Here is a 12,460-nt window from a genome sequence, read left to right on the forward strand (position 1 = left end):
CTCGTAAATTAATTTGTCCTTTCTCTATCCAACTTCAAAGATACGTGTGCGATCTGATACAAATACTAGGTCTGATACGAATAACAGTACTGTTAATAACAGTATTATTCGATAAGTTTTATCGAACGACAAAACACGGTCGATAGTTCTAGTGTTGATTCACTTTCATTTTTCATTCTTTCAAATTTCAATTGAAACGTACCGATTTCCCGAAGAGAGCGATCCGAGACATTCCCAATTAATGTCTCGCGATAAGAATATCAATCTTGACGCTCCAATACGTTCGAAAGAGATAAAAGTAATCTGTAACTGCGATCAGGAAGCGGGAACGCGATGTTTCCTTCGCGTTTGTCGCGTAACGAGTGATTTATTGACCGTACCGTGAAAAAGTTTAATTATACAGATCGTACAATTAAAATCTATACCGATATACAAGTGTACCATTGTAAAATATAACTTTCACAATTTTCATCCTTTATCAGAATTTTTATTCTCACATCGGAATCGTTACTAGATCATTCATCCGTTTGAAATTTTCATAAAATTCTTTACAATCTACCGAAAGAAGTCTAACAAGAATTGTACCCTACGAAAGTTAAAAATGTTTAAAAACAACTCGGTGAAAATTGATCCACCCAACAGATAATCGATGTTGGAGCACCTGTATGGATATTGGTCGCGATCGAGAATAAATCGAGTATCGGTCGATAAACGTAGCGTTGTGTTTACATCGATTCGTAGATTGCGGAGCGTTGATAGCAAATGCATTCTGCATTCAAAGAATGTTACGCCTCAAGGACTGAATCGGAGTGGCCGACCCTAACAAAGTGGCGCACGTTTAATGATATATATACACACGTACAACGAACCCACGTGCACGTGTTGCCGTAACGCGGCGATGACTGAAAATCGTTATTTCGTTGATTCACCGTGCCGCACGTCGATCGTTAATGCTCCGTTAATAATTCGCGTAGGCCTTCGCTCTTCGTGATGGCGCGTCGTTAATATTTAATGATAACATCTCCGGTTCCATGTAAGATTACGTGCACCGTGCAGCAACACTGCGAACGCTCGATTCACCGTGTCTATTGGCGATCGAATCGATGATATCCATCTAGGAATACCGATCGGTGATAGATCACGGGAACGATCCTCGATTACGAATAGTTTCGTAACCGATGCGAAGACGCGTGGACGAGAACAGAAGGGATTGAAACTGATTTTTCCTTACGCGATTAATTTATCAAAGCGTGACCGAAATGTACGAACGAGCAATATGAATCGAAATGTAAATGTAAATTAGAGCCGCTATTTTCACTTTTGGAGTAAATTGGTCGTGTTCTCGGATAAATTCCTACGCGATCGATCGTTGGAAATGGTATTAGCGTTTTATCTTTCGATAAAGAGCGTAGAAACGTTTCGGAGTAAAATTCACGAGTTACTTTTAACTAGCAAGATTCGATCGGATAAAAAATTGAGTGGTAAGTGGAATTAAAGTAACTCGAAGACGTACTCCTGGTGTGCATTGTTAAGGGGAATATAAAATTCTACATCCGAAAGAAACACGTTTCTCGTATTCGATGTTAATTGTCTGTCGTGAATTAATATCTTGCGTGTAATATCGACTGTATAATGTATACTTTTGTATATAGAGAGTATGTTTATAGCGTGTAGTTGCGCTTAACTGGTACAATTCGACATTCAACGAGCCTGTGCAATCGTTACGACCACTTGATCTACTCAGGAGGAAATCTTGCTAGAAAATAATCTTAAGAATGGATGACAATGCGAACGACCTCTCTATTGATATTAAGTTTGTGCGCTTACAGCAGCTGGATAAACATCAAAGATGCTGCGTTGTTAATTTCTTTCGATTTCTGAAGAAATTTCACGGTTACGATATGAAGAATGGAAAAATTCGAATGGAATAAAATCTCGAAACGTGGGTCGAGATGTATTCATTTAACGTATTATCGATACAGTTTGCTTGAAAGCGAAAGCAAGAGACCGTAGTCGTTTACTGCAAGCGTTGCACGTGCGTTTCTAACTATAAGCACAGATTATTTCGATCCAATCGAGTGTTTGCCGTGTGATGTGTTATTTCATTAACGTGAATCTTACTTTTTTAAAAAATATACCGTCAGCGTTTGAGTTTCTCCATCGCGCGGGGTCTACAATCTTCGAATTCGTTTTGCGACACTGAACGACGTTTCGTCCACGAGGTTTGTTCGTTTTCAAGACTATGAAGCGCACCACACGAGGGTGGGACGCGCACTGGCAACACTCTGATGCCGCGACCAGTTAATGTAAGGGTTGCTTAGATACCACCGTCTCAGTGACGTATCAATAGAAACAGAAATACTTGTATATTTCGTTAGCAATGTGTAATTTTTAAAGTATCAAGATTTCGATAATTGGCAATATTTGAAATCCATTGATACTTTGGCCTAAAACGATCAAAAATGTAACAGCGATGTAAAAATGGTAAAATGAGTCTTCGATTTACACGGTCAATTCGTTCGAAATTTTTCCACGTAAATCGAATACCGCGCAAGTCAAATTTTACAAACGAATATGATCTATTCCAGAGAGAAAGAAAGATCCGTTCCCGGATTACAAATAATGCGATACCACGATTAAAGGGTATTTGCATAGCGTCGATGAAGTTTTGCTCAGTCACGGGCCTCATGAAAGTTAATTAAAACGTTCGACTTAACGCCTGTGACTCGCAATTCCTTCCAGAACTGATGTATTTTTCTGTCTATAATACATTTGGTGTATTTTCTTAGTTTGAAAAGTTAGTTAAGGTTAGGTGGATCAAACACGTACTCCATTGTGAGAAGAAAAATTAAATAAAAGAAAACTTTCTTTGATATATAACTAAATTTACATGTACACAGCACGTCGAGACCTTGTAACGCCGAAACTTACTGTTCTTGATTATTCACTTTGACGACACGAATACGAATTATGTTTTCGAATGTTGGACACGAGTCAGGCAAATGAATACAGAAATATATAATAATAATATTTTTTAACGATATTGCTATATTATATATAATCGTGGAATTCGCACTATAATGTACAGTGTTTAAACAAATTTTTTAATTCGTAATATTACTCTGACGTAACTCTTTGCACAGGAGCTACCTACAACATAAATTGTGAGTTATTTTATTTTTTATGAATAAATATACAGATTTTTAATCGCATACTGATTTTCATTCTTCTTTCAAATGCTTATTATCCATTATTTAGTAATAAGTGGTGATTGATTATAAATCAACAGCTAGAAGTTAATTTGTAAGAAAAAGCCTACGTGTTAAAAAAGATAAAAACAACCTGTACCAACCAATAATTTCGTATATACATAGTAAGTCACGTCACTTTAATTTGCTTTAAATTTATATTATTGAAAGTACCTTTCAACTGGGGGTATAGCTCAGTGGTAGAGCATTCGACTGCAGATCGAGAGGTCCCCGGTTCAAACCCGGGTGCCCCCTGGGGTGTATTTTTTTTCATACTAACAATTATAATATTTTAATACTAATATAAACATAAAGAAATAAAATAAAATAAAATAATACTTAAATATATTTTTCATATTATATTAGACTATGAAATAATAATAATAATAATAGATTTATACTACGATTATCATTACTCTTATTTCACTATTAGTTGACAAAAATAATATTTATTATTAATCATTTTTAAAAATGTTACATACTCTTTAATGTTATTTATTACTTAAATTAATCAATATTGATTATACGAAAGGGTAAATTTTTATTCTATATCGGTAAATTTAATTATTAATTTAACTAATTATTCCCAATATTTGTTATCAAAATAGTTTGCGGATATAAATATTTTTAAATAGTATATATATTTAATTAAATGTAAAAATCATAAAATATGATTGGAGTACTACATCAGTTGCATCAATTTAAGAAATACATTTCGTCAAGATGACAGAATCAGACGTACTAAGAGTGGGAGACTCCGCAATGACTGACGGGGTATGGCGACGTGTAGCATGAATTGTTTTCGATTTTCGCCACACAAATAATCGGGTCTCATCCCGTAAATAATAAAAGTCTCATTAATAGTCAGTGTTTTTTGACAAATAATTCAGTAAATTCAATTTGAAAATCATGAATTACAATCATTCAAGTGCACGTCGAGGTAAGTTTGTTACATTGCGAATATGTGATGTCATTACAATATTTTTTAACTTCAGTATAATTTATAGTTTAAATATGTTATTTTTATTACCTACTATTGATAAAAAGCGTTAATATTAGTTTAGAGTATTTTACAGATTATGGAAAGCATGATAATGTAAAGTATGTTGCAGAATATCGCGCAGAGGTTATAACTTTTAAATCATTTTTGTTTATTAAATGTTGCCAATCATTTGTACGTTAAACTTGTCTTACATTTGAAAATTAAATTACAAATTTTGTACTACTATATAAAATTAATTAAATAAAAATATTTTTATAATCAACATATGTGATAAATATTCTTAATAGGAAAACCAAAAAGGTTACTCGATCCATCTGCTGGTTTCTCTGCACCACCACCACCTATGCCACAAAATCCTTATATGTATAATGAACAGGTAAAATTCATGGAAGAACATAAAATATTTTGAAGAACAGAAGATGAAAAGTTATATTTTTATTTTTTAGCAGATTCCTATGAACAATGGTATGGTACCTGAATACGGCTTTAACGTACCAGAACAGCCTTTACCACCATATGGATTCAATTTGCCACCGAACCAACCCTATGCACCCAATGAAAACTATGGAGAAGATTATTCATCGCAACAATTTGGACCACAGTTAATGTCGGCACCACCATTAGCATCACAGTTATTAACAGCACCAGTTGTTACGAATGTGGCTGTGCATTATGGAAATGCTTTGGTAGGGTCTGGAAAACAGCAATTTGGAAGATTTGTGCCAATTACAGCTTTAAAGTACCATTTTGCCGTTGATACAAACTATGTTTTCTCAAAATTGGCCTTATTATTTTTTCCATTCTCTCAGAAAGTAAGTATTACACATGTTACAGAAAAAGTTGTGATACAATTAGAAAAGAGTGATTTTTCAGGCAAAACCAAATTAAAAATGTAAAATAAAATTTTATATATAATGCTTAATTTTCGACTCATTTTTGCGTAAAGAATCACTACTTTTCTGGTTGTGATTATTAACTATTCTTACATAGATATAATTGATTGATACGTTTATTAGGACTGGTCTGTGAAGTACGAACAAGATGTACCATTACAACCACGTTATGAGAAAAATGCACCTGATTTGTATATTCCAACAATGGCGTTCTTAACATATGTACTTTTAACTGGATTAGTCTTAGGGGTACATGAACGCTTTAATGTAGAGCAGTTAGGTATTGTTGCAAGTTCTGCTCTTGCATGGGGTATTATAGAACTAGTGGTGCATACTGTAAGTCTTTATATAATGAACCTTGAAACAAGTCTTTCGACATTAGATTTGTTGGCTTATTGTGGTTATAAATATGTTGGAATTAATGCAGCTCTTTTGGTTTCATTACTATTTCGAAAATTTGGTTATTACACAATTTTGCTCTACTTTAGTGGATCTTTAGCATTTTTCCTTACACGGTCATTAAAGTTAAGGGTTATTCCACAAAACCATAGTTCGTATACAGCTTCTGGCAATAAAAGGAAACTCTATTTTATATTGTATGTGGCAGGTATTCAGCCTGTGTTAATGTGGTGGTTGTCATATCACTTGATTTAATTGATGATTACATAAAACAATTGGAAATATGTTTTGAAAATGTGTATATCTCTATGATTATTCGTGTCACCTACCCATTTTTGTAATAAAAAATTCATCATAAAAATTCACAATAATTAAGTAACTCTACTATTTTTCAAATATTTAGTCTCCTCGTAAGTAGAAACAAATGTCACATTTCACAAGAAGTGAATTTACTTAATAAATCAAAGTTGTTGTGACTTATATATAAGTTGGACAGAGTTTGTCTCTCCTGAATGAGAACTGCTCTATCTTCGTGTGAGTCAGGTGACAATGAATGTGTTAATATCTTTATTTGTAATCGCTGCTGAAAAGTGAAATACATGTTTCTGTATTTATGAAAAAGAATTATGAAAAATCAGTGATAAATGGTTTTTAAATCTAGTACATCTCTTAAACAAACTTGATTAAATTTATCTTTTTTTATTTAGTGTAAACGATAATGAGTATTAGATCCATCTTTATGAAATGTTTATCTGTACTTTATTATACACAATATGAATTAAACTATATTTAATTTTCAACTGTTGTATACAATATTATAAAAAACAAAGCTTTTTACAACGTATATGTCCCAATATCCAAGAAAAATTCTAACTTTCCTCTGGCATTTGCTATTTTTATATTATATAAAATGATGCAGTAACATATATGGTATGTTTCTACTTAGTTTTTCAGAGAATAGGAAGTATTTGTTGCCATCTAGCTTGTATTAATAAATGAAAGAATATTAAAATAATTCATAAAAAAATGTTATCATTCTATAATTAGTCATCATTTGTTAAAAACAAAAATGTATAAGCTGCTTTTATGAGTTAGACAATATTTAAGAACTTAAACAAATGGAGGTAACCATTTTATTACTTCCAACAGTTCCAACAAGAAATGAAAATTTTCTTTTGGAGCAAATTGTCATTTGTAAAGAAAAGTGGATTTCACAGAAAGAAAAACTAGGGAAAACCCAGACGAAAACCATTGCTTTATAAAAGAAAAGAGTAATAATTTCAGATTAATGATCATGACTAAAACGTATTCAATATATCTTCCTAAAACTCAGAACAGTAATTACAATAGAAATTTATTGCAAATAGATTTAAATAATTCTAATCTAATACTAGTTGAAAAATTAGTGAATAGGTAAAAACCGATTACATGATTCATTATAGAATATACTTGAAAAACTTTACTGATGTACCATTGTCATTCGGATAAGATTTCATGTCAGTAGATATTGCGTGCGAAGGCGGGAAGGCTAATGATTGGTAGAATGTGAGTTACTAATGTCATTCTATAAATCGGAAACTTTTTCATTTTTGTAAAGCATTATCTAGTTCTAATAAGTTTTGTGCTGGCCATGTAACATACTAAGAGCCATGGATACAATATTGAGGATACGAGTTGTACATTTTTCCTTGCATGAACCATGTGTATATGAACTCAACGTTTGACAGCTCGTCATTAATGTATAACAAGAAAATTCTGGTGATTGACACATATCGATTTTGACGGAACTTTGCACAAATGTTTATTAGATCTATCTAAGAATTTAGTCATAATTGGTTAGTACCTCTTTTATACTTTAATGAAAAAATTAAACCTTTTATCCGACCGCCTTTTATTTAAGTGTTTATAAATCGTAAACGACAAAAGATCTATAAAAAGTAGTTGAAATAAAAATTAAACCGTTTTTAAAGAACTATATATTTGTGTAAAAATCGTTTCGAAAAAATCATTTTTATTCCTACATGGATCCAAAAGACATCCGTTTCCTGTTTTTTATATTTCCGAACGTTCTACATACATTTTGAATATCCCTAGAATATTTTTAGGACTTAGATTTCGATGTTCTAGGAACGTTTGTTTCTTAAGTTTCACAAATGTTCTTAGAACTTGAATATTGGATGTTTTAGAAACGTTCGTCTCGAAAGCTTTATGGATGTTCTCAAAACTTAGATTTCACATGTTCTAGGAACGTCCATTTCTTACGTTTTATAAATGTTCTTAGAACTTACATTTCAGATGTTCCACAAACATCTATCTTGTAAGTTTCGAGAATATCTTGAAGAACTAAATGTTAGATGTTTTAAGAACAATCATTTTGTAGTAGGCTTTACAGCTACATATATGATAAAAACTTTGAAAATTGTTCATAGAACATTCAGAATTAAATATATAGTGCTTTTAATTTCGTAATTTTGTGCAATTTTAATAAAGTGTCCATGGTTTATGAATATAAAATTACAGTTTTTACATTGTTACAACAAAGTGTTTAAATTTTAAACACAAAAGTTGTTGTCTAATTATCATTTATATATTATATTTGATTGAAAATAAGAAATAGGTGGACTCTGATTGTATTCGAAGGGTTTCTATTTAATTGAATTTTGGTATCGTGTGTATGTACATCGAATAGAAAATGATAGGTTTCCTAACCTCAATCTATCAAAGGGATCGTATACGCTCAAAAAAGTTTCGGGTTCCTTGGGCCCCGGAACTTTTCTACTTTTGTGTAAAATTGATGCAAGTATTAAAAAATGTTGTGTGATTGTTTCTGTAATAAACTCTTTTTTTTAAACTTAATTTTACCCGGAACAATTTAATAACTAATCGTGTTTTATTGTCAAAGAGGGTTTGTGGTATAGTATTAAGCGTGTATTTTTTCACTGGATATGAATATGTAATTTTCTTTATTTCTTAATTAATTTTATGTAATTTGTTTGAAGGTGATGGTATACGTTGAAACGGTGCCTGGTCAGTTTTAACTTACATTGTTTTAAATAAATTTTACATATAAGTATACTTCTCAAATGTATGTAATTTACTGTAATGATAATAAAATTTTCTACACACTATATCATATAATATCCGAGTACGTGAATTTAATATGGGTAAAAAATCATTTATTTCGCCGCTAGATCGTTCTGTATTAGACCTGAAATGTTTACAAGAAGTATAGAAAACGTTTCGTTTAGTAATTTTAAACATTCGGGAAACATTTCTTATATACCTTTCAAGATATTACTATAGTATTTTAATTTAGTATTTAAAAACCCGTTAAGTATTCACCAAAAGCACAGAGAATGTTTCTGTCGAACATTTGTAATATATTTCGAGAATGTTGATGCAGAACGTCTTTAAAATATCCCACTTTGTAAACAAGACCTTTCTACGATATTCAGAGAGTTTAACAAGGACGTATAGTTTTTCTACGTATTAATTTCTGTGATATGATTTATAAATGCTTAAACAAATTCTGGTATTTAAGCGAAGAAAACTGATTACGTACGAGAGATTGCGGTTTTGTAATATTATTTGTTCGATGTAAATTAACATCGTAGTTCAATTGTGAACAACTTGATCCGAGAAAGTTTTTTACTTTTGGTCCGAATTGTCCACTTGATTACTGTAAAATCAGATAAAGACGCGAAAGCAATTTTCCATCTGCAGATACAGTAGGTTGTATTGTATAACTATAAGTGGTTGAAGATATGGACTGTGCGACAGTTTCAATGGTTTTTGATTCTCGGGCAGATAGTGTTTGGCCAGACTGAAGCTAAAGATTGAAACCACTTTTGTCGAGAATTGAAAACATTTTCTACGCCACAATTATTACCATTCGATTTTACAATTACAATAAAATTATTAATCGCTATATCTATCTCTTGAGCATTTTTTCAATTCTGGTGAATTACAAGTTTTGTTAATTTACGCGAGACTATGCCATGTACTTTTTTTTGAAATTCTATGTCCATTCGTATCTTAAACGTTGACAAATCAATATTTTCTCTCACTTCTAATAACTATTTTCGAGTGTTAATGTCATGGACTATCGATATTTTTCGATAGCATTGGTATATTTTCAAAGAACAAAATTTGGAGTGTGTAGTGACTTATCTTAACGTCTATAGATTTTGCAGTTCGTAAAAAGTTACTAATATAAAGATATATAATATAGTAATAAACAGTTGTGTGCCTTTTTGTTCTAGTTGTTCAAAATGTTGTGAAAAGATACATTAGAAACAAATCACTGAAGATTTTAATTGTAACGGTATAACTCATATATTTTGTACTAAGATTTAAAAAATATTGTTACCGGTATAACATTATGTAATTTATAAGAGGCACTATTTAATTTTTAGCAAATCTCCGATTTCTCTGGAACAAAATATTTTATACACGATTGCCGAATAAACACGATAAAACTTATTGCTAATAAATACACAAGGTAATAAATACAACAGTTATACTTTTTCTTTATTAATATTTTTAAGTGTAGATCGTTACACACGATATTACGTACAATTCGTTCAAGATAACAAGTTTACTGTGTACTAAATAGCTCGTAACGTGTAAAAGAAGATGTGCATTTAAACTTTACCGCGTTTTAAACAGATGGCACCATTAGTTGACCGGAGAAATATGGCTGAAGGTTACTCCAGAGGTCATTTCCTTCGTAATTGGGGTTTCACTCCCCTCGACAATAATATTACTCTCTGCATCATCCTTCAGAGTCAGTGGTACACAATCCATGCACGTTTAATTCCCGCGTCGTCCGAAAGGTGTCTACGTACTTTTCCGTAACTCTTCGTTGGATCGTGAAAGTGTCGTTCGTATGGCGCCACGAGCGGACTAAGTCAGTCAGCCGCGAGACGCGGTGAACAGAAGGTGTGGTGAGTGTATCTGTGGGCCGACGGGCCAAAAATGGCGGAGCGTACGAAGACGACAGCCCCGGCCACCCGGCCCGTTCCTATGAAGCTGTTTGCCACTTGGGAAGTGGATCGTGCATCACCAAACTGCATACCCAGGTAATGGATAATTCATACTCGATTTTCGTCCGATTCTCGTTTTTCGTGCGATAGTCGTGTCATTATCCCGTGTCACAGTAGACGGCAGGGACTCGGCGGGCATTTACACGCCCTTTTTTCTAAGATCACTCGCATTTTTCGATTCGCACCCTTGACTCAAGGGTGCTCGCCTTTGTCTACCGTTTCGATCTCGCATCGGACGAATGTGTTTCTTTTCTGAGATAAACGTCCTAGGTTATTCGAGCTGCGTGTCTAGTCAGGACTGCGTGGCGCGCTCTGCCTATCGTTGGATGCTAGCTGTCAATCGGACGTGACAGATCTCCAAACCCGGATCGTAATCTTGATCTTTCTTCCCTGAGTACTTTAAACGCACCCGATAACGTTGTTTGATCAATGCCGATCGCTCACGATTGTCTTTCATTCTAATTTGTTTACATTTTCGATATTTAACGAGTCGGATAAATAAGACAGTCCGAGCCAAGTGCGAAGTAAAGAGAGAGTTAAGTTTCGTCCGGGTATACCGATGCGATACCTCGCTAGAATCGTGCAGCGTTGCAGTGGTGGATGGTTAGGCGCGAATCAAACAAACGACAATTTGAACAAACATCGTTCCGACGGTGTGCGTTTGTATACCCTCGTTAGGTTAGAATACTGTTCGGCGAAGTTTACGCTTCTGTCGAAAACGAGTATCGTCGCAATGTCACGGTGTTGTTCGATTCCGTAGCGGTATTGGTTATGTCCGATTTTCAGTTTTGCGACTTGAATTTATATTCAATCGTTCTCTTTTTAATTGCGTATTTCTTCTCGTCGAGATCGAGAAGTACACCGAACGTAAACATCGAAGTTCTATCACGGAAACGGTTGTCAATGTCATTTTAACCATTCAGTGCGCATAATCCGTAAATACTTTTGCGAAACGCCTGGGGTGCGTATCTTTACGGTTGTTGTAATTTTTAAAACAGCAAATACTCTCGAAAATCTTCGGCCCTTTCTTCGAACTTGAAGTCTGCTACGGTTCGTTATTGACAACTGCGATTCGATTTCGGAAGTTGGTCGCAAATCAAGTTTCTGCGACAATTCCCTTTTGTTCGGAGCTTATCTTCCATCGGATTCGATGCTCTAAAACCATTAATTCGCGGCAACGCGTTACAATGCTCTAATTTATTCCATGGACAAACTAAAAGCGTAATTTAAACGAATTACCCTTGAAGTTCAACTTCGTTCAGGTTTGCGCGATTGTTTGGCCCGTTCGATGTTTTTAATTGCGAAATAATTCGATAAAGCTGTTCGATTGAAATCCAGGTTTTGATTGCGTCGATATTTAGAAACGTTCAATTTTATTAGGAATAAAGTTCGAACATTTGAAATCAACTTCGGAAATTATTTACAGAAAAGTATTATTAATTATTTACGACTTTCGATATCAAAATTTTACGATGTCGAGGAATGCGTTCATTTCTCTTCGGAGATTATTTTATTTCTACTTGAAACGTTTAACTTCGACAAGAATTTACGCACAAAGTCGTTGCGAATAATTGAAGGATTTAAATTTGCAAAATGAACGATTTATTTACACGAAATTGGACATTGATTTTATATTTTCACTTGGAAATTCTATACCATCGAACTTTTTCTCGATAGTTGGAACATTGTCGTAAGAATTTTATTAAAACGATACATTTCGGTTAAATTCACGAAACGTTTTCGTAGATGAAAGACACGTTTAGAGTGATTACAACCGATTATGTATTTCTGAGTGGAAATTGTACTATATAAAGCAAGATGTCCATTTCTTCGTCAATGTTTCGGATGTCACGGTAATTGAGCGATATCCAA

The 12,460-nt window shown here is 33.4% G+C and overlaps 3 protein-coding genes and 1 non-coding gene across 9 annotated transcripts in view; 3 read left to right on the plus strand and 1 right to left on the minus strand.

Moving 5' to 3' along the window:
• Window positions 1–2,261, minus strand: part of LOC143145248 (uncharacterized) — a 30,009-nt gene extending 27,748 nt beyond the window's left edge. For all 3 annotated transcript variants that reach the window (XM_076308437.1, XM_076308438.1, XM_076308439.1), the window contains exon 1: window positions 2,122–2,261. The gene's annotated coding sequence lies outside the window, so the exon portion shown is untranslated. The remainder of the gene's footprint in view (window positions 1–2,121) is intronic.
• A 1,170-nt stretch (window positions 2,262–3,431) lies between these two features.
• Window positions 3,432–3,503, plus strand: Trnac-gca (transfer RNA cysteine (anticodon GCA)). Its single transcript has one exon. It is a non-coding gene; the product is annotated as a tRNA-Cys (tRNA).
• Window positions 3,504–3,988: 485 nt separating this feature from the next.
• Window positions 3,989–6,343, plus strand: Yif1 (Yip1d-interacting factor 1). 2 transcript variants are annotated; one of them, XM_076308762.1, is made up of 4 exons: window positions 3,989–4,188; window positions 4,539–4,627; window positions 4,698–5,063; window positions 5,268–6,343. In XM_076308762.1, exons 1-4 carry the CDS (start codon window positions 4,158–4,160, stop codon window positions 5,796–5,798), a joined length of 1,017 nt encoding a protein of 338 aa, XP_076164877.1. In that variant the 5' UTR covers window positions 3,989–4,157; the 3' UTR covers window positions 5,799–6,343. The 2 variants fall into 2 exon arrangements, with proteins under 2 accessions (XP_076164877.1, XP_076164878.1); XM_076308763.1 differs by having other exon boundaries at window positions 4,701–5,063.
• A 4,043-nt stretch (window positions 6,344–10,386) lies between these two features.
• Window positions 10,387–12,460, plus strand: part of Krt95d (phosphofurin acidic cluster sorting protein KrT95D) — a 105,495-nt gene continuing 103,421 nt past the window's right edge. The window contains exon 1 of one of the 3 annotated variants that reach the window (XM_076309197.1): window positions 10,387–10,624. In XM_076309197.1, the coding sequence (XP_076165312.1) occupies window positions 10,521–10,624 (104 nt within the window). In that variant the 5' untranslated portion in view covers window positions 10,387–10,520. The remainder of the gene's footprint in view (window positions 10,625–12,460) is intronic. The other 2 variants (XM_076309196.1, XM_076309199.1) reach the window with 2 other exon arrangements.

This window comes from Ptiloglossa arizonensis, chromosome 4 (genome assembly GCF_051014685.1).
Source record: "Ptiloglossa arizonensis isolate GNS036 chromosome 4, iyPtiAriz1_principal, whole genome shotgun sequence".
Classification (NCBI taxonomy): domain Eukaryota; kingdom Metazoa; phylum Arthropoda; class Insecta; order Hymenoptera; family Colletidae; genus Ptiloglossa; species Ptiloglossa arizonensis.